This window comes from Cynoglossus semilaevis, chromosome 2 (assembly GCF_000523025.1).
Source record: "Cynoglossus semilaevis isolate Cse_v1.0 chromosome 2, Cse_v1.0, whole genome shotgun sequence".
NCBI lineage: Eukaryota > Metazoa > Chordata > Actinopteri > Pleuronectiformes > Cynoglossidae > Cynoglossus > Cynoglossus semilaevis.
The window spans coordinates 17,450,101-17,470,440 of NC_024308.1; the positions used below are offsets into that span (position 1 = coordinate 17,450,101).

Consider the following 20,340-nt stretch of genomic DNA (forward strand, 5'->3'; position numbering starts at 1 on the left):
ATACTGGACACAACTGCCAGGTAATTGGTGTTTTTTTTTCTCACATTTTGTGTACAGAGCCGCTTTTTCAGGATATGTTAGACTACTGCAGGCTATGCTGTTTAGAATTAAGGTTGAAATATGACATTGATTGATTGATACATGAAGTTTTGAGTTGTAAATACACCACGCCAAGTGTCAAATTTCTCTGGTTAAAAAAGCTTGGAACAAGCTGCATGGTTTATTTATATCATTTTTGAATGCTATATTTAATGCCAAAACCCCACAACCAAGATTACTTTTCTAATATCTTCCTAATATTTTTCCTTTTTCCCTCCCCTCCACGCAGCCCATTGTAAACCTTTGCAGCCAGGTGCGCTGCCATAATGGGGGTGTCTGCTCTCAGACAACAACATCCTGGACCTGTCACTGTCCTTTGAATTGGACAGGACTTTACTGCGATGTTCCCAGTATGTCCTGCCAGTCCTATGCTGCCTCAAAAGGTTACATTTTGAACATTTCTAAACACATCACCAAAGAAGGTTCAGCGAACATTTGTTGATAAACTTCCTCTAACTAATCACTGCAGATGAAGAGGTGGAGAAAGTGTGTAAGAATGCTGGGCGGTGTATAAATGTGGGCAGCTCACACCAGTGTCAGTGCCAGCCAGGATACACAGGCAGCTACTGTGAGGAGATGGTTGATGAGTGCAAGTCAAATCCATGTAGCAATGGAGCCACATGTAAAGACTATCAGGGCACATATGAGTGTGTTGTAAGTACAAATATTTGCTTTCTTTTTTTTTTCAGATTTGGGCAAAACTGTCAGAAACTTCCTGTTGCTATACAGTGTATTAACAAAATCTTGGACCTTTTTTTTAACTTTTGTAGTGCAAACCCGGTTACCAGGGAGTCAATTGTGAGTACGATGTGGATGAATGTCACTCTAAACCCTGCATGAATGGAGGAACCTGCATCAACCTCATTAATCGTTTTACCTGCATCTGTCCACCTGGAACACAAGGTAAGATTAGCCACAGCATATAGTAGTTACATTACACACCCTAAAACCAGTATTATGTATCTATAGTGATATCTTTTATTTATCATTACCACAATAGGGATCCAGTGTGAGGTGAATGAAGACGACTGTGCGCCTAATCCTGGTTCCTGGGAGCCTCGCTGCCGTAATGGAGGACAGTGTGTGGATGGTGTTGGTCAGTACACGTGCTCCTGCCCTGCAGGATTTGTTGGGAAACACTGTGAGGGAGATCTGAATGAATGTCAGTCCAAGCCTTGCCATGCTCCTGGCACCCTTGACTGTGAACAGCTGGTTAACAACTACAAGTGCCACTGTCGCCATGGATACACAGGTATCAGAACAAAGTTTTTTAAATACTCTAGTTGTAAAAATCAATTTTTTTTCCACCTGTACTTCAACTCTGTACTCACTGTGTTTGTTTAGGTCGTCATTGTGAGTCCATGATGGATCTGTGTCTGTCCAGGCCGTGTCACAACAATGGTGTTTGCTCAATGAACATGAGCTCAGTTCATGGCTACATCTGCTACTGTGCTTCTGTAAGGTTCTTCACTGTCCTAGTGATTTAGCAATTTTCTTTCCAAGATGTTTCAATATTATTAAGAATATCATTAACACTGCCTGATTAATCAGTCTTAATTGCTTACTTGCTTACTTGAATAGTATTGAATAGTATGATTTCTTTTGCTTTTAAACACTAGCTTTTGTGAATAATCTTTTAAGTGGTCACATGTTTTTGATTTTCCACTTAGCACCTCTTTGTGCTAACATGTAACATCTTGCTCCTTCTGTCATTCTCATGCTTGCCTCAGATGTCTAGTTCAGGTATAGTATATAGTATATGCTATGACTAGCAGTTGAAAAACCCTTGATGCTCTATTTGAAGGTCAGATTTAGTTTTGTATTTAGACCCAATTAAACATGCTTGAACTTTTTGCGAGCTGTATTTTAAATTGACTTCATTGTTCCAACACTTACATAATATATTTTCTTTTTAGGGATTCACTGGGACGAACTGTGACATAGAAAAAGAAGAACACTGTTCAAAGATACATTGCCAGAATGGTGGGCGCTGTGTTGAGTCCCCACCCGGTCACTCATACTGCCAGTGTCAGCCCGGATCCTATGGGCTACGCTGTGAAAATATACAGACGTGTCCAAGGCCATGCCAGAATGGAGGTACTTGCATCAAAGACCCCTCAAACCCAAACCAGCACAGCTGCCGTTGTCCCATGCTCTTCTCTGGACGATTCTGTGAGAACAAACTGAACATACACCGCACACCAACCTGCCCATTTTCACACTGTGAGCGGCAGGCGGGGGACAGAGTTTGTGATGACCAGTGTAACATCCATGAGTGTCAGTGGGATGGTGGAGACTGCTCTCTCAACTGGCAGCAGCCTTGGGTAAACTGCCCTGCTCCTATTCCGTGCTGGGATCGCTTCAAAAATGGAAAATGTGACAAGGAGTGTGACAATGCTGGCTGTCTCTTTGACAGTTTCGAGTGTCTGGACAACACAACCGCTCCCTGCAAGTATGTCATTTTCTAATGCATCAAACAATGTGTAAGACATGTTTTACGGCAACTCTTGTAACCTGTGTTATTCCTGTACCTTGAAACAGGTATCCAGAATACTGTGCTGATCACTACCAAAATGGCGTTTGTGACCAGAGCTGCCACACAGAGGCTTGTGGATGGGACGGCCTGGACTGTTCTACAGATATTACACCCAAACCAGTGCCTGGAACGCTAGTCATCATTGTTCGACTGCAGCCTGTGGAGCTGCTCAATGACTTAAATGGTTTCCTGCGTGCCTTAGGAGCTCTGTTGCACACCAACTTGCTTGTAAAGCGAGATAAAAATAATAATCCAATGCTGTTCCCCTACTATGGAGATGAAGATCAGCGACAGTACAATCAGAAAAGCAGAAATAAGCGGGAGCTGGAGCTGGAGGTTATTGGGTATGGATGCTTCTTGATGGCATACTATCTGCATTTTCACCCTTTCACAATTTTAAATGCTTTATTGGGTAGCTTAAAATAATCCAAACTTATTTGCTATTTTTCATTTTCACATCTTTCCATGCAGCTCTGAGGTGCACCTTCTAATTGACAACCGTGAATGTTCCCAAACCTTTGTTGACTGTTTCTCCAACACCGATGAGGCTGCGTCTTACATCGCAGCAGCACACATCAAAGCTGAGCTGCCGTACCCATTAGTGACGGTCAAGAGTAAGTTTGCTGGTCAGACATAGACTTGACAACTTGACATAAAGTAAATGCACAAAATCCACAAAGCTTCAGGTATGTGCTGACCTGTCTCTGTATCCTCCAGGTGAGCCAACTATGCATTCAGAACCATCATTTCTGATGTACCTGATTGGAGTGGCAGCAGTTATTGTTCTGCTAATCCTTGTTGTGGGGATGTTAGTAGCTAAGAGAAAGCACAAAAATGGTGTTCTCTGGCTGCCTGATGGCTTCATGGCCAACAAAAATGACAAGAGAAGAGAGCCTGTTGGACAAGATGACTTTGACATGAAGTAAGTCAATGCCACACTCTACTACGTGAGAGTTAAGTTGTTGGTAGACTTGGGTCAGGGGTCCACACTTTTTGGCTTTGGAGATTGGAGACTTTTCAAATGACTGAGCTAAAGTGATCTTTGTACCTATGTCGAGGTACTTTGATTAAATGCATGTAACTGTATGGGACAATCAGTGATGCTATCAGGTTCCTACCTGATGGGGCACAATGTACACGTATATGAACCCAAAGTGGAATCTTAAATTTCAATTTAGGCCCTAATTGAAACATTTACCATAACATTCAGAATGTAAGTGAACTGGAATATAAGTCGCAAGCTATTTTTAAGGGTCTCAAACTGGGAAAACAAGGATTTCTATCGCTGTTTGTTAATGATGACACATTATTTCATTACATATATAATTCACATTATTATTTATTGCTTATTAAATTAGTTCCATGCTGTCTTAAGAATGGTGTGTAACATGCTTTGGTCAAAATGCCCTCAGGATTAAGCATTTCCTATCAAAACAGCCCTGTTCCAAACTCTCTGTTTCAGTGCCTTTGTTATATAATGAGATGTTGTATAATATTATACAAATGTTATACAAGTTATTTCAACACTGCTTCATTTAAAACATTGAAAGCTTTTCATTGAAAACATTGAAAACACTGTTTGTCAAGAACCTCACTGCACATCACTGCCCCCTATCAGTGCAGCACAGTGCTTTCTGCCTCACCCTAATTAATGGGCGATCAAAAACACTAAATATGTCACACACATTTAATAAATATATTAGACAGACTGTGGAATGTCAGCATGCGTAGTACACGTTATCAAAATATGTTCGGCGATATATAAAGAGAGACAGCAGTGGGTATGCGCCAACTTCCTGCTTCCTTGTGTGTGGCACACAGACTTCTCAAGAGAGGCAACGATCCCCATGTACGCTTTCCCGTGTGTTTGAATAGGACATGCATAAATTCAGTGATTTTTAAAGTCACATAGAAATATTGAAATTATACACAAAACACATTTATAGAACAGTCAAGTGGACAAATTGACAATTTTGGACAATTCTGTCATGATTGCACCTCACTAGGAACAATATAATTTAATACTTTTACTCATTTAGTCAGAGAGATTTTATCTATTCCATCTTATTTCAATTTCTCATCTACCAGTACTCCCTTTGTGTTCTACTGGTAGATCAGGGTCTACTTATTGGGCAGCCTTGACTTGATCATATGGTCTGAGTAAAGAAAGCGTAATGAACATTGTTTATTTTTACAATTTAATTCCCATCATAACAGAAATTTCAAGAGCCAAGATGGATCCATTGATGTAGGTCATAGTCAGAGGTGGCTGGAGGACGAGGTACCGGCTAAGAAACCAAGAGTAAGTCAATTGTGAACATTAGAAAGATAGAAATTTGAAATCTAGAGAAAATGTACAGTACAAGGTTGTGAGTTATGTTAATATAATGATGCTGTTCTCTAGACGGAAGAAAAGCCTTTGCTGCCCATGCCAATGGATGGATGTATTGACAGAAGGGAGTGGACCCTGCAGCATCGCAAGGCTGCTGACATAACACTCACCCCCCCACAAGCTGACCTGGAGGCTGATTGCCTGGACGTGAATGTCAAAGGACCTGGTGAGCATGATGCAAAACAAGGGTGTATGATGTGGATTTTGTTCGATATGATCACTGATAATTTCATGTTTTATGTTTAAGAATTATAATCTTCTGAGGATCTTTTGTTTATGTTAACCTGAGGATAGAAAACGCTGAGATGTAGATCTAAATTGACAAAAAAAAATCATCATCCATAAATCATCTTAAAGTTTGGCAGCAGTACTGGAGTAACATAAGCCATCAAGACAAAAGTAACGTGGATTCAAATGATTCCTGTTTTATTATTAATTGCTTTTTCTACCATCACCTATTCAGTACCTGTTGAATGGAAACATCCAAACTTCATTTCTTGTTAGCCTTTGTGCTAGCTACTGCTGCTGTTGCTACAGTTGTTTTGTAATAACTCTGTTTGAACTTGTTTATTCAAGTTATTATTTATTGTTCTCCCAAAATTGAAGTTGTCATCCTCCACTCAGCACTGTAAAAACATCCAGACAAGAAAAGACATGTTTTATTAGCTCCTTTGAGCAATTTTAAGCTAAAGGTACTTTCTACATGGATGGCATGGTGTTGAAACCATGTCTAATTTGCCAGGCAATTGGCTGTCTTGAAATACATCATCCAATGAGGTTTTGGCAACCGACGTCACCGTGCACCACTAATTTTTAACAACATCTGTATTATTAAATCTATCTCTTTTTCAGATGGATTCACTCCGCTGATGCTGGCGTCACTGCGCAGCGGTGGTGGCCCAGACTGCAGCGTGCATGGAGATGAAGAAGACGAGAGCGGAGGAGATGAACCAGGGCCGAGCATTATTTCTGACTTAATCACTCAAGGGGCTTCGCTGATGGCCCAGACTGACCGTACCGGTGAAACTGCACTCCACCTGGCCGCCCGCTACGCCAGAGCAGACGCTGCTAAGAGACTGCTGGACGCTGGGGCTGATCCTAATGCCCATGACAACATGGGCAGAACTCCTCTGCACGCTGCTGTGGCTGCTGATGCACAGGGAGTTTTCCAAGTAAGATGACAGACCGACTCACCGGACAATAAATAATTCTGTGGCTCATTTACGTAAATCATAACGTTTGTTGTCTTTCCTAGATTTTGATACGTAATCGTGCAACAGACCTGGATGCCCGGATGAATGATGGCACAACACCCCTGATCCTGGCGGCCAGGCTGGCTGTGGAAGGCATGGTCGAAGAGCTAATCCACTGCCATGCTGACATTAATGCTGTAGATGATCATGGTGAGAAAATCCTATTCATTTTGTTTTCTTAAGTTTGCTAAAACTCAGTAGTTACTAATAGATTTAAATTTGAAATTGAAATTGTTACTATTTTTTTAGCCTTTAACATGTTTCTCTGTCTTTTTCTTTTCCCGTTGTCCATTTAAGGCAAATCCGCTCTGCACTGGGCTGCTGCAGTTAATAATGTGGAAGCCACTCTTGTACTTTTAAAGAATGGAGCCAATCGTGACATGCAAGACAACAAGGTCTGTTCTCTATTCTTTCACCTAATTTTGAAAACGTTTAAGGCAGTTGTGAAAAGGTGCTGTGACATTTACATTTAAAATATATCCAAAATATTGGAATGAGAGCAAAAACACATGCTTTATTGCACAGTATGTGCATATATTCTGAGCAACTATGATTCGTAATACATTTAGACAGTATTAAAATTTTTGTAGGATTGTAGTCCTAAACAGTCAACATCTTCAGTCTACAGCAGTAAAAATAGTCCAGGAGATAAAAGTGTCTCAACACATCATGAGTGTCTTATTAAATACAGAAGGATTGGAGAAAGCCTTTGGTTACTTAAGAATTTTAGAACGGCCTTCCTTGGGTTCCTGGAAAAAATGTGTCTCTACAAGAGCTAATAATAAGAATAAGTGTATTTTACATAGAAAATAATACCTGTCTTTTTTGTTCAATATCTTATTTAATACTTCAAACAGACTGTAATCCTTAGACATCTGTTCATGTCATATTTCTAAAACAATTTTTGTCCCTGTGTGTTCCTCAGGAGGAGACTCCACTCTTCCTGGCAGCCAGAGAGGGCAGCTTTAAGGCGGCCCAAGTTCTCCTGGACCACTACTCCAACCGTGACATCACTGATCACTTGGATCGACTGCCACGTGACACAGCTCAAGAAAGAATGCATCACGATATAGTTCGCCTATTGGACCAGTACAATCTGGTTCACAGTCCACACAACGGGCCCAACCACATGGGCGGAGGAGGAAACTCTGTTATGTGTGGTAGCAATGGAGCGGGGTATATCAGCATGCGTCCTGGTCCGCAAGGGAAGAAGAGCAGGAGGGGTGGAGGTGGTGCAAAGGTGGCAGGTATTGGAGGAGGAGCTAAGGAGTTGAAAGACATGAAGGCGAAGAGAAGAAAGAAGCCTGCTGGAGGTGAGGGGGCAGGGGTAAGTGCTGCGGTGGGAGGAGGAAATGGTGGAGGAGGGACAGGAGGAGGGAACACAAATGGTGTGAAAGCAGCGGGAGCACTTCCAGAGAGCTCTGTCACCATGTCTCCTGTGGACTCCTTGGAGTCTCCTCACTCATACACAGGTGACGTGTCCAGCGCCGTCTCCACCACAGCTAACTCTCCTCCGCTCCTCAGCAGCCCCACTTCCAGACCAATGTTGCCCCCGGTCAGTCACATGCTGGGTCAGCAGCAGGGTTGGGTGGGAATGACCAAACACGGCTACAGCGGCCACATGTTTGGTCTTGTTCCACACCAGATGGCAGCTTCCCATCCAGGAATCGGCCAACACCATGGTCAGGGTCCCTTGATGACCCCCATGAATGTGACCATGAGCAGAGAGCAGTTGCCTCCCATAGTCACCTTCCAGATGATGGCTCCTGGTGGAGGCCAGGCGATGCTGAAGCAGCCGCAGCAAGGGCAGGTACAGGTCACACAGTCCCAGGGGCAGAGCCACAGTCAGGGTCACCCACACCAGGCACCGTCTCGCCTTCACTGTACCCAGGGTATGATGTACCCGATGCCGGAGCAGATGAACATGACGCACAGCCTCTCCCACAGCCTGCAGCACCCCCACAGCGTCAGCCACGGAGGGATGGAAGGCCAGCCCCGACCGCTCCCCTCCTATCCACCCATGCAGAGCCCTGTGGATAAATACCCCACACCTCCCTCCCAGCACAGTTACGCCACCACTGCCTCAGAGGGCACCACCCCAGGTCATTCTGCCCACCCACCCAGCGAGCATCCATATCTGACCCCCTCACCAGAGTCCCCCGACCCCTGGTCGTCTTCTTCGCCGCACTCCAACTCAGACTGGTCAGATGTAACCACCAGCCCCACCCCTCTGGGAAATCCCCACCACGCATTGCCGTCATCACGCCACACACACATTCCAGAGCAGGCGCAGGCTCAGGCGCAGCCACAGTCGCAGCAGATGCAGCAGACGTCTCAACAGCCTCAGCTGGGAAACATGCAGGTGTTCTGAAGAAAGCCCAAGTGGAAGGACTCGGGTGTTTCTGTGTAGTCTAAAATAAACACATGCCAGTCTTTCAGTGCTATTGTTCCCTTTATGGTTACTGTGTATGTTCTTTTTTATTAATATCATCAGTCACCTCTCATTTGATTTTCTTCTCTTTTTTTGCACTTAAAATTGTATATAGTTTCTAAAACATCACTGAGTATTATCAGCTAAATATTCAACATTTTTGATACCAAAATTATTTAGCTAGCTTTCTGTCTTTCTGAGCTACAATAGTTCTCTGAATTCCGACTGAGTATCTTCCCCTTTCTGCTGCCTGCGTCAGGATATGTTTTTCTAGACGGTTCAGTAAGAAAACACAAAGCTTCCATTGAGTGATGTCAGAACAGAGGTCGCCAGACAAACCGGCCGACCAGACGGTGATCAGCTGATGTTAGACTGTTCCAGTGATGTTGCGGTCTTTCTGTGTTAATAATTGGACATTGTTTCTTCTGCTATGCGCTCAAATGTTGTATGTTTAATGTGATAAACCTGTCGTTACTAACTTCTTGTTTAAACTATTTGCTCTACCTTTTGAAATAGAATGGGTCACCGTTGGTTGATGTTTTTATTCTGAAAGCAGAAATGAAAAAATGTATATAAAGTGTTTTTTGTTACTATGTCAAAGGGCAGTTTTAGGTACAAACATTTATATACGTTGTGAAACAGAGTTATGTTATGTTACCAAACTCAAAATTGCAAGGCATCTGAGGACCTTCAATCATTTTTGGTGTTGAGAAGCAAAAATCATATATCTTTTAAAACTTACCAAGATTCAGGTAAGCGCCATGTTCATATATTAAATGTAAGTTGTCATACATTTTGTGAATTTACTCGTTTTTGTCCTGATGGTAATGAGTAGAAAAATGACAGATGTACAAGTGTCATTTTATTTACCACAGTTTGAACACAGTTTCTGATACAGCTGAGATGTGATTTGAAAACCAAATTTTTTTTTAGAAACACAATGTTTAAAGATGTACTTTATTTCTGTCACACTCAATTTTACTTGTGCCACATAATGTTTGTTGTACATAGACTTTTTTATATATATAAATACTGTTGGCACTTCAGTGATTCTGAATGTTACAGAGAGGTGGATGTTTTTACCTTTAAACTTCCTCTTTGATTAATCCTTTCTGTTCTCAAATCACTCACTGTTCTGATTTTTGCTTTACTACAATCAGTGCACTTTTGAATACTTAGGGTTAATTCCAACCAGGTCTAGAATCAAATAGGTTTTTAATCACCCTAACAAAAGACAACGTTGACCCCGGTGTTGTGCATCTGCTCTTAATGAACAGACAATCATTATTTTGTTCATTTTTCTCAGAGAGGAAGAGTCTCTTGAATTCAAATTCCATTTAGCAATTGTTAAACTGGTGAAATGCCTTTGTTTTCATCGATTCTTCATGGTCTTTATAAGGTAAAAAGATGGAATCTTTGACAATGTTCCCGGTGCCTAGCTTTATTCTTTGTAGAATATGCTGAACATTAAAATGTCAGTCAGCATTTTTCAAGAGTTGAGTTTCACAGTTGTCTTACGTTTATCAGGATAAGTGTCTTTTCTGTATATACACATCGTTTCTTGTTTTTTTATTGTTCTTTTCTCTGTTAACCAAATAGCCAACGATATACATGCCATATGAAGTAGTTGTTACCACGTTTGTATAAGGTAGAAACAAAGTTGTCTGTTTAAAACAATGATCAACCAAAAATGTGCTTACTGAAATAAAGCTCAGATCTTTATAGGTTTTGGACTTTTCTGTCTACTAATACTGTGTATGGAGTTGATGACAATTAACAATCAGTGCTTTTATACATCTTCAGGTATTTCTACGCCAGCTTTCTTAACACTATAAAAATATTTAGGAGGCTAACAATATGGTTATTTACAATTAAAATACTCATACTCCATCTATCTCCAATAAAACCAATCTATTTATTTGGGGCTTTGCACTCTTTGGCTTTCCGGAGATACAGCAGTTCTGTAATCAAATGATCAATCTCATGTTTTAATCTCGTGTTTTTTTTTTCCCTCTATTAAAGTAAATTCTATTCATCCATCTGAATTGGACTACATTAGGCTAATGCAATCCACTTCCTGACCAGTAGGAGCATCAGCTCTGACAGGAGGTTCTATGAAAAAGCTAAGAAGAAGATGTGTATACACGGAAGTGATTCAGAGCTGTAAGCGTCTCAGGCTGAGCTCCATCCTGCTGTCGCCTCTGTCGCCTTAATTTGTGTCTGTTTTTAATTAGACTTTCTCCTCCTACAGCAAAGTCACTGAAGCCGTAATGGCGGCGGCGGTTGCTGTTAAAAACTGCGTGAGTCTGCTGAGCTGATGAGGAGCTGGTACTAACGCACTGTGGGTCACAGTCACACTACAGTCGGTTAGTAAGTGAGGGGTCAATGGAGACTAAGGGCTAAAGAGCAGCTGTTTTGACAGCTGTGTGTAGTCATCTGTACCTGGACTGAGACAGAGGCAGAGGGAATCAGTTAAAACGAACAGATCTCGACTTTAAACCATAGAGGTTTGACATTGACATTTCTTTGCATCTGTCAATCTGCTCTGAAGCATTCCGTCAAAGAGAAGAAGAAGGAAGTGAAGGTAAGAGCTCCTTAACTTTCTGTTGTGTCATGAGCGGGATAACACACAATGTTATTTCGTTAATAAGCGATATGGCAGGAGATTGCGACATTATTTTCGCCCGTGTGTGAAAGGTGGGGTTGATATGATATATACAATAAATACAAGAACTTTTATTTCTCTGTCTTTACAACTTACAAGACAGATATGAAGCAGCTCTGAAGTCAGATAAGAACAGATAATGGAGTATAATATTTCAACTACAGCCAACTCGAAATGCCAATGTGTAACATGCATACATTTAATTACAGGCCCTTGAACGTGACATGATGAGATGGCTGTTAAAATCTTTTCTTTTTAAAAAAAAAAAAATTTTACTTTTGTAACCTCTAGTGTCAATATAGCTACCTTAAATGTAAATATTTTTTAAATGAGTTCATACAAAGTCTGTCGCCTCTCAGTGTATTTAACAGCATTTGGGGTGTATGGACTGTTGTTTTCACTACAGTCAAAGGCATTCATTGTGTTTGACTGATACAAGAAGAAAGTACAGCTGCGTTAAGCTCAACAACAGAAAGCTGTTAACTTCTTCGCTTTACCTGCTCTTCTCCTGTTCATGTAAGATAATGAAGATCATAATATTCTGAAATACTTACACTATTATCTTTTCTTTTCAGCTCTTTACCAACTAGTGACCATGGCCTTTCCCCCTCTGAAGTACCTGTCTCTGGGTGTGCTAGTGTTGCAGACCACTTCACTGGTGCTCACTATGAGGTATTCCCGCACACTAAAGACTGATGGCCCACGGTATCTGGCGTCATCAGCAGTGGTAGCAGCTGAGGCCCTGAAGATCTTAGCCTGTGTGCTGCTCGTCTTCAAGGAACACAGTAAGTACAGTTGAAATATATATATATATATACACACATGTGCTCCCCAGGTGCTTAAAAAGCTGGGTTAAAAGCAGAGGCTCAGGATCTCGTTGTATCCCTGTGGTACAATGACAAAACAGACCATAAATAAAATATAAATACACACACATATATATATATATACACACACTTATACATACTGTATATATACACGTATACATGTATATCTATATATACGTTTTCCTCCTTTTTATTGAGTTTTTTTTCCAAGTATCATTTGTTTCCTGTGTGTGTCTTCCTGTTCTGTAAAGAACAGAGTTGTTTAATCTGAGGAACCCAAGCAAACACATTCACACCCACACACACGGAGAACACCAGGATGTAGAAAAACCAGTGTCAATAATACACTAGTGTCCTACAAGAACTGCTCATTCTTCCCTAACAGTACACGTATCCTGTACATCCACCTGACTGTAGGTCATTTCTTTTCATTTTACATTCTTTGCCAAGAGATGATTAAATATTATAGAAAGTACACACGCAGATACAGTCTTCCATTTTCACAAAATATGACCGTCAAGTATTACAGTGAGATATTTTCCTGTACTGTTCACATTATTCAACAGTTCGATTATTTTTAAAAAAAAAGTACACAAACATATCTATGCAGATTCTCAGTCATCCAGGTCATACAAAAATGCTGCACATTATCCATGTAAATATTCTCTTACATCACATGTAAGTAACAATGAATGAGAGCCACGTGACATTATACAATTTTTTTTTTAACTACTTGTCATTGTGACACAGCACACCACTGCACACAACCAAATGTGACATCTGTTTTTAACCCATCACTAACATTTTAAAAATAAAAAACTTTATGAATTAATTTAATAAATATGTGTCACATGGAATACATGTTCAAATGTTTTACAAAGCTGATGTTTTGACATCAAGTATCAAGTGTTTGTGCCTGTCATTAAAAGGTTTTAGCCAATAACACGTATATTAGTTTTTATTCCATTTAGGATGTGTAACAACTGTACAGAAATAATAATTTGTTTATATTTTACCATTTACTAGGTCAAAAATGTCATTAAGATATTAATGTGAACAGCTTTTTGTGACTTGAATCTAGATAATTTCCTATTTTATTTTCATGATCGAGCTGTTGTCAGCCTTCTGAGCCTTCTGAATGTTTTTAAAGTATGTGGTGACAGAAGTTTCAGGAAGAAAAAAAAAAACAAACTTTGATCTCTGTGTTATTGACTGAACCGGTTTTGTTTTGTTTGACAGACTACAGTATGCGAGCACTGAACAGCATCTTGCGTCAGGAAATTGTCCAGAAACCCATAGACACACTGAAGCTGGCGATCCCCTCTGGGATCTACACCCTGCAGAACAACCTGTTGTACGTCGCCCTGTCCAACCTGGATGCAGCCACTTACCAGGTAGAGCAGGCAATCGGGTTGGGAAGGAACATGGCAGGAAACAGAATCAGTGTTTTGATGTGTGTCATATTAAATGTTCTTCCTGCACTGCCCCCAACAGGTGACTTACCAGTTGAAGATCCTGACCACGGCTCTTTTTTCTGTGTCCATGCTGGGACGCAGGCTGGGCGTCTACCAGTGGCTGTCTCTGCTCATTCTCATGGCTGGAGTGACTCTTGTTCAGGTCTGGTGCAGGTTCAAGTCACTCACTAACAGGATTTTGTATGAGCTAAAATGCTACAACAAAACCATGACTCAGTAGAATTATTTTTGAATGGTCATCTTAGGGCAACAGACACAAAGACATACTCTAGGTTTGTACTGATGTTCCACCACTCAGACTGTGGTCTAACTGCCAGCAGACATCGTTTTTTGGCTGCATACACATTTGACTCAAGTCCTTTTGAACAACAGCCCATTGTGTTGAGAACTGCTTGAACAGGATGTAATGCTATTTATGAATTATTTGCTTTGCAATTAGGTTCTGTTGAGTGATACAAAGTCAGGAAGTAAAAATCATACTGAATTTTAATTCCAAATAAAAATAGATTAAAAATAATTTTCAACAAATAATGAATAATTGTCAATAATGTAGGCAGAAGTCAATGTAAATACAACAATGACCTTGGTTTACAGTCAAACATGACTACAACATGAAAGGAAGAATTAGCAATGGAAGAAAAAAATCACTAAATAGCTTCATAACAGTAAGTGAGAAACTCGTAGCTTAACTTGGTCCGTTTATTTAGGGCTAAACAGCTCGATGTATTAATACTGTGGTGGATTGGTGGAAATTTGGGTGAAAAAACCCTTATATTCTAATGTATTGTGATAAAATTAAAACAGAACATTCACCCTGGAGCCAAAGTATAGGTTTATTTTATCTAGGGATTCTCACATGAACCAAGGAACCTCAGCTTTAGTTGATATCTGATAAAAGATCATGATGGACATGAGCACATGTTCCTTGTCAACAACAACTAACTGACTTTGGGTTTTGACTTTCTAAAATCAAAAAGATCATCCTTGTTGTTGTTGTCATAATGTTTGAGCAACACTGGTGAAACTGGATAAGATAGCCAGAATCAGACATTATTCAGTGAAACCAGGCGGGCAGGTTCCACTGAGGGTGAAGTTACACACACAGGAATGTGACTGGTTCATTCACAGGGCCTCTAATCTGAAATCTCTACTTCAGATTTGCTGACGTAATACCAGGGTAAACTGGAACGTTGGGGGTTGAACTTAAACTACAGCAAATAAGAGTAGAAAAGTAAGGAAATGTGTAACTGTTTTATATGAATTATAATTTTAATCAGTGCAGCGTTTTGATTGTCACTGCTCACATCTGAGGTTTGATGTTTATTCTCACCTTTGAGTGACTTTGAAATTGAGGACATTGTCTTTGAGTCAGTCAGCAGTGCAGTGATCTTGAAGGTAGAACATGGATGTTATGGTAAAACACATTTGATTTTCTGTTGTTTTACTCTGTACTGAAGTTTCAGAAGGGGTTTATTTATTTATTTATTTTAAATCCATTGGTTTTGTTTATTGCCGCACCACATGGCTGGTCACACATGCCAGATCTTTGCAGATCTGCTGGAACATTAACGTGCTTTAGCACAAATATCTTCTTAGCATTGTATAGAAAGAATGTGAGTGTTATTGTTAATACAGTTGCAGAGGCAGAATTATCTCATTGCTATTTTTATTGCTATCATTATCGTAGTTAAGTGTTAGTAGGCCACACTGTTGTAGAAGGTGTGGTACTGCACGCATGTTTGATAACCGGTTTGCCCCGTTCAGTCCAGTTCTCCAGGGATTCCGCCTAATTAATTTATAAAGATTTATCTGATTTAAATTTTTAATCGACTTATAAAAAAAACATAAAGCCAATGCTAAATTTCTGTTATAAAATTATTGAGCCTGTGTTTCTCTTGTTCCCCCGCAGTGGCCCTCAGACACCGCTGTAGAACCAGAGAAGGAGGCCGTGTCTGCAGGCTCCCAGTTTGCCGGTTTGATAGCGGTCCTGGTGGCTTGCTGCTCCAGCGGCTTCGCGGGCGTCTACTTTGAGAAGATCCTGAAGGAAAGCAAGCAGAGTGTGTGGGTCCGAAACATTCAGCTTGGTGAGCAGTAACCCATCAGTTCGTTTGCCTGCTAATTGATTCAGGACAACCTCACTTCCTTTGTAGTAAGCTCTTCCTGTTCCCCTTGTCTTTGCAGAAAAAGCCAGCTGGGCTTTTTAGCTGCGCTACATATTTGTTAAGATGAATGTTCCTGTCTGTTTTATTTTTGTCCTGGTGCGTGTGAGGTGACCGTGGGGTCTCCTGTGATTCTGCATCCAAGTTTTTTTTCTTTTTTCTGGAGCCAATAGGAGACCAATGGAGTAACTACTCCTTTTTATTCATTAGAGGAAAAGTAACAAAAACAAAATAAAGCAAGTTAGAATTTAGCATTGACTCAGTCAATTGTGAATTTAATCATCAATTTAGCTGCAATGCAATTTCACAAGTTAATTACTCTGAGAGAAATGATATCACAGTGAATTATTTAAGCACTTTGTTTCAGTGACAATGTCATTATAATGATAGAATATTAGGATTAGATTCATATATTTAATGAGACTAAGGTGAGAGAAGAGTCAGTCTGGTTTACCAGGTGACCATAGTGGGCTCAAACACCACACCTTGTGACATCACTACCACCCATTACTTGTTTATGCTAACCGCTAGGTGTTAAGTCAAATTGCTGGAAGTGATTGAATGACTCCGGGGAATGTTGGATTAGTTCCACTCTGCATTACCGTGGTTGACCTTGACACATTTCAAAACTATTAGGATACACATCCGTACTGAAGCATTTTAAATGAAGAGAGAACGTAATTATTCCCAGCAGAACCATGAAGTGGAACATCAGTTGATCAGATTGGAATCAAAGGAATGAACATTTTTCTTTTTTCTCTAGGGTTGTTTGGTCTGATATTCGGTTTCATTGGAATGCTGCTGTACGATGGAGACAGAGTGAAGGAGTATGGAATGTTCCAGGGATATAACACAGTCACCTGGACTGTCGTTGCACTGCAGGTATGTCAAAGCCAAAGGTCAAATGTCAAATCCTCCCTCTGTCTTTTTTCCTGAACAAATGTGTTTACCTCTCTGAGAAGTGACATTGAAGTAGTGGTTCCCAACTTTTTTTGACCTGTGACGCCATCTTGACGCCATACATTGACAGAGATTCTAGTTTTTGTTGTTTGTTATATTGTCTTGTAAATACAGAGTACACACTTTTAATGTTTCCTGATGAAGTAGCTGTCACGTGCAGTCACATGACCTCAGCTGTCAATCAATCAGCTGTTTTCTTTGAACTCATGAAAGTGAAATATTACAGTTGTTTATGATTTTGTGTGGTGGTTTTAAACACTAAAGAAAACCAACAAACAAAACTACTACACCTTTCAGGTGTCCACATTTGAATGACAGGCGACCACATATTGGGTCACGACCCCAAGGTTGAAAGACACTGCATTAAAGTTGGTGCTTAGTTAGCTAGTTCTTCTTTGTTTTCTTCTGTAATTTTAATAATTAATATTAATAATAATAAATTTAATAATTTAATTTTCTTCTTTCAGTTTTCTTTCTTTTACATATGTATATGAGAGCTGCGACCACAGCAGCACCTGTGTACAGTACTGATGGAGCTGGTCTGAGGAGCAGACAGACTGTGCAGGTCATGCCTTTGTCCATCTGCGTCTCTGTGTTTGTTGTTTCTCCAGGCTCTGGGCGGTCTGGTCATAGCAGCGGTCATCAAATATGCAGACAACATCCTCAAGGGCTTCGCTACGTCGCTGTCCATCATCCTGTCAACGATCATATCGTACTTGTGGCTGCAGGACTTTGATCCCACTGGGTAGAAGAAGCCGTCACTCTGCCTGTCTGTTCTGTAGTTGACTAACGTTTGTGTGTTTTTCTCACACTGACAGAGCTGTCCGCTCTCTTTGCAGTGTTTTCTTCCTGGGGGCCGTTCTGGTCATCAGTGCGACGTTCCTGTATGGCTACGAAGGCAAGCCGTCCCCCAACGTCAGCCGGGCGTAAGACTGTTCTCAGCTGACACTGGATCAGCAGGAGGAGGACGGGGAGGAGGACGGGGAGGAGGAGGAGGAGGAGGTGTTGCTGATGTGTGAAAATGAGGACAAGAACAAAAAGGTAGACAGTAATTAAAAATTAAAAAAAAAACGCAGGTGAGGTCTTTAATCAAGATTGCAATAAAGGAGGAGACACTGCTCTGTGTGATGTCTCTGACACCAAAAGTGCCTCAGTAGAGAAGTGAGAAACACTATGAAACAGAAATGAATGTTTGTCTTCTTTGTCCTGTCATTGCCACTGTAAGGGTAAAGGCTGTGGAGCTAAAGGACGCTCACCACTGGACTCACCCAGTCTTTTCATTTTCAGCCTGTTTGACTGCCAATCACTGTTCACCTTAACAGAGGAGGAGTTCCTACGCCTGCCACACGTCGTAGTAAAACATTAGTCCGAGTGACGTCAGCCTCCTTAGGTTAGAACTTTCTGAAAGCAGATTTGAAGCCCATCGTCTTTGAAATGTGAAATCTCGTTGCTGAATCCAAAGCGAACTGCAGGGAACTGTTAGGGCTGGATTCTGAGTTCACAGCCTCAGATCTCATGTTGTCTAATGTATAGCTTCTTTTGCCATTTCCTTCGGTTATTTTTAGATTATTTTTTTTCTGTTGCCTGGCAACATGAAGGCACTGGGTAGTCTTTGATAAAGTTAAGAGATTACTATGAGACTGTAATCTGACTGGGTGAACTACATGATACAGGAACGTATTTGTCAAATTAGAAATGTGGGCTTATTGGGCTCTAATGTAAAGGAACTATTTAAGTTAAAATTCACTGTTTGACCAGTTTCTAATTCATGCCAGTAACTTTGATGTAAATATTAGCACAATTAAATAAAAAAAAGACTAAAATTAATTTTTTTAAAATAATTTACTAATTCAAAACCACTGATTTTCAAACATTTTATTTTTGAGACGGGTGATGATGTAAAAAGAAATAATTCCAAATGAAGATAACATCTTTGTTGTCAATCTAATTCATGTCTACTGGGATCTGAACTGCCTGAATTTACTCACATTGATCGGAGGTCGTTATTCACGTCAGGTAGATCCTGATGCTGAGCTATTTTCTTTGATGCTACGTTGTTTTGGGGAGGGGAAAAAAAGTTTTAATTATTTCCATGATTATTTGAAAAGCTTTTATTAAAGAAAACATGAAATATTGATTTAACTTTTGTTTATTGCTGTTATTGTCCATCTGGACCACGAAATCAAAATTATTAGCCATTCAAAAGTAATGTTCAAAGTCATGTATGTGGCAAGAAGTTGAAAAACGTATTCTGATACGTTCAACAAGGAGCTCCTTGTTCAATATTCCAAGCTGTTTTGGGGTTTTTTTCTAAAAAAAAAAGCAAATCAACTGTAGTACTTTGTGAACAGTAAATATCTCCAGTTGCCAACAAACCACTTCACACATAACACTTTTTAAAATTTCTTTAATGAATTTAAAACACTGCATGCAAAAGCTAGACAGTCTGAGAGAGAGGGCCGTAACACTGGGTCGATTCATCATCTGCTTAATGTAATGGTTTGTTTTTCAATCAGTCAATTCATCTTTAGTCGTCAGTGTAGAAAACAGGAGTTTTTCCATGAACTGTCACGTACCATTCAGTCTTCTGACACTTGTGCCTTAACAACAAAAACAAAAAGAAAACACTTTAGGCTCTTATGCATGTTATCATTTGGTGACAGTTTGACTTTGAATTCAAGTATAAATGAAATGCTTCTGCTTTACACATTATAAAAGTCTGTCGTATGAATAACAACATGACAACCAGTGAGATTCCTCCTTTGTTTCCCGTGGTTAAGGTGCCAGTGTAGATTGTCACATTCCTTCTAACTGCTGTGTTCTTTATACACTTAGCACGTGGTGAAAATATCAAACGTTCATGCGTCGCTGAACAGTTCTGTAGTCATCATGGCTCTAGTGTTGAGATGTGTGTGTGTGTGTGTGTGTGTGTTTGGTATGAAGGCTTGTTTGGTTTTCAGGAGTAGTGGTTACGTCCTCCGTCTCTCGTCATCTCTGTCTGGTCAGGACCAGCTCAGCATGTCCTGTGTCCCAGTGTTTACCAACAGAAACACATGACACTAACATCGACTCTCAGAATTAGCTTTGGGTTTTAAAAATAAATCAAGAATCAGATTCAAAAACTGTTTTAGAAAAGACATTTAACGGGGGAGGAGACTGAATTTTGTAAACCTCAAAACTGCACCGATCCTTAAAGGGTGATTTCAACTGAATGGTTTTGTATTTACTTCAATCTGTAGGTGTGTATAAAAAGTTTTTGTTTTGTTTATCGTGCGCTTCCACCGTTTCTCCAGAACGAGTAAATGAATGTTAGACATCAAACAAACGTTCCCATGGGTTTCTTCCTCCTTCTGGACACATATATTGTGGTTCATTTTTCCAGTGGAGCATAAAGGCTCCGAGCCAACGTCTGTCTGTCAGATGGTTGGTTAGAGATGTCCACCACTGCTCTCAAGTCTGAACAAACATGTAAATGGTTCCCAGATGAAGAATCTTAATCAGCCTCTGACTCTTTCTGCACAGGTTTTTTTTCTGGCCTTCAAC

The 20,340-nt window shown here is 40.4% G+C and overlaps 2 protein-coding genes across 2 annotated transcripts in view; both read left to right on the forward strand.

Moving 5' to 3' along the window:
* The window catches only part of notch2 (notch receptor 2), a 41,753-nt gene extending 31,320 nt beyond the window's left edge, over nucleotides 1-10,433 (forward strand). The window contains exons 21-36 of the mRNA XM_008307192.3: nucleotides 3-20; nucleotides 329-482; nucleotides 569-753; nucleotides 870-1,002; nucleotides 1,100-1,351; nucleotides 1,444-1,556; nucleotides 2,016-2,551; nucleotides 2,641-2,979; nucleotides 3,107-3,249; nucleotides 3,353-3,557; nucleotides 4,853-4,937; nucleotides 5,040-5,193; nucleotides 5,880-6,199; nucleotides 6,283-6,430; nucleotides 6,578-6,675; nucleotides 7,206-10,433. Of these exons, the coding sequence (XP_008305414.2) occupies nucleotides 3-20; nucleotides 329-482; nucleotides 569-753; nucleotides 870-1,002; nucleotides 1,100-1,351; nucleotides 1,444-1,556; nucleotides 2,016-2,551; nucleotides 2,641-2,979; nucleotides 3,107-3,249; nucleotides 3,353-3,557; nucleotides 4,853-4,937; nucleotides 5,040-5,193; nucleotides 5,880-6,199; nucleotides 6,283-6,430; nucleotides 6,578-6,675; nucleotides 7,206-8,651 (4,329 nt within the window). The 3' untranslated portion in view covers nucleotides 8,652-10,433. The remainder of the gene's footprint in view (nucleotides 1-2; nucleotides 21-328; nucleotides 483-568; nucleotides 754-869; nucleotides 1,003-1,099; nucleotides 1,352-1,443; nucleotides 1,557-2,015; nucleotides 2,552-2,640; nucleotides 2,980-3,106; nucleotides 3,250-3,352; nucleotides 3,558-4,852; nucleotides 4,938-5,039; nucleotides 5,194-5,879; nucleotides 6,200-6,282; nucleotides 6,431-6,577; nucleotides 6,676-7,205) is intronic.
* Nucleotides 10,434-10,849: 416 nt separating this feature from the next.
* Nucleotides 10,850-19,538, forward strand: slc35a3a (solute carrier family 35 member A3a). Its single transcript, XM_008307085.3, has 8 exons — nucleotides 10,850-11,295; nucleotides 11,952-12,161; nucleotides 13,443-13,597; nucleotides 13,698-13,820; nucleotides 15,588-15,762; nucleotides 16,601-16,719; nucleotides 17,409-17,542; nucleotides 17,637-19,538. Exons 2-8 carry the CDS (start codon nucleotides 11,972-11,974, stop codon nucleotides 17,725-17,727), a joined length of 987 nt encoding a protein of 328 aa, XP_008305307.1. The 5' UTR covers nucleotides 10,850-11,295; nucleotides 11,952-11,971; the 3' UTR covers nucleotides 17,728-19,538.
* Nucleotides 19,539-20,340: the final 802 nt, after the last annotated feature.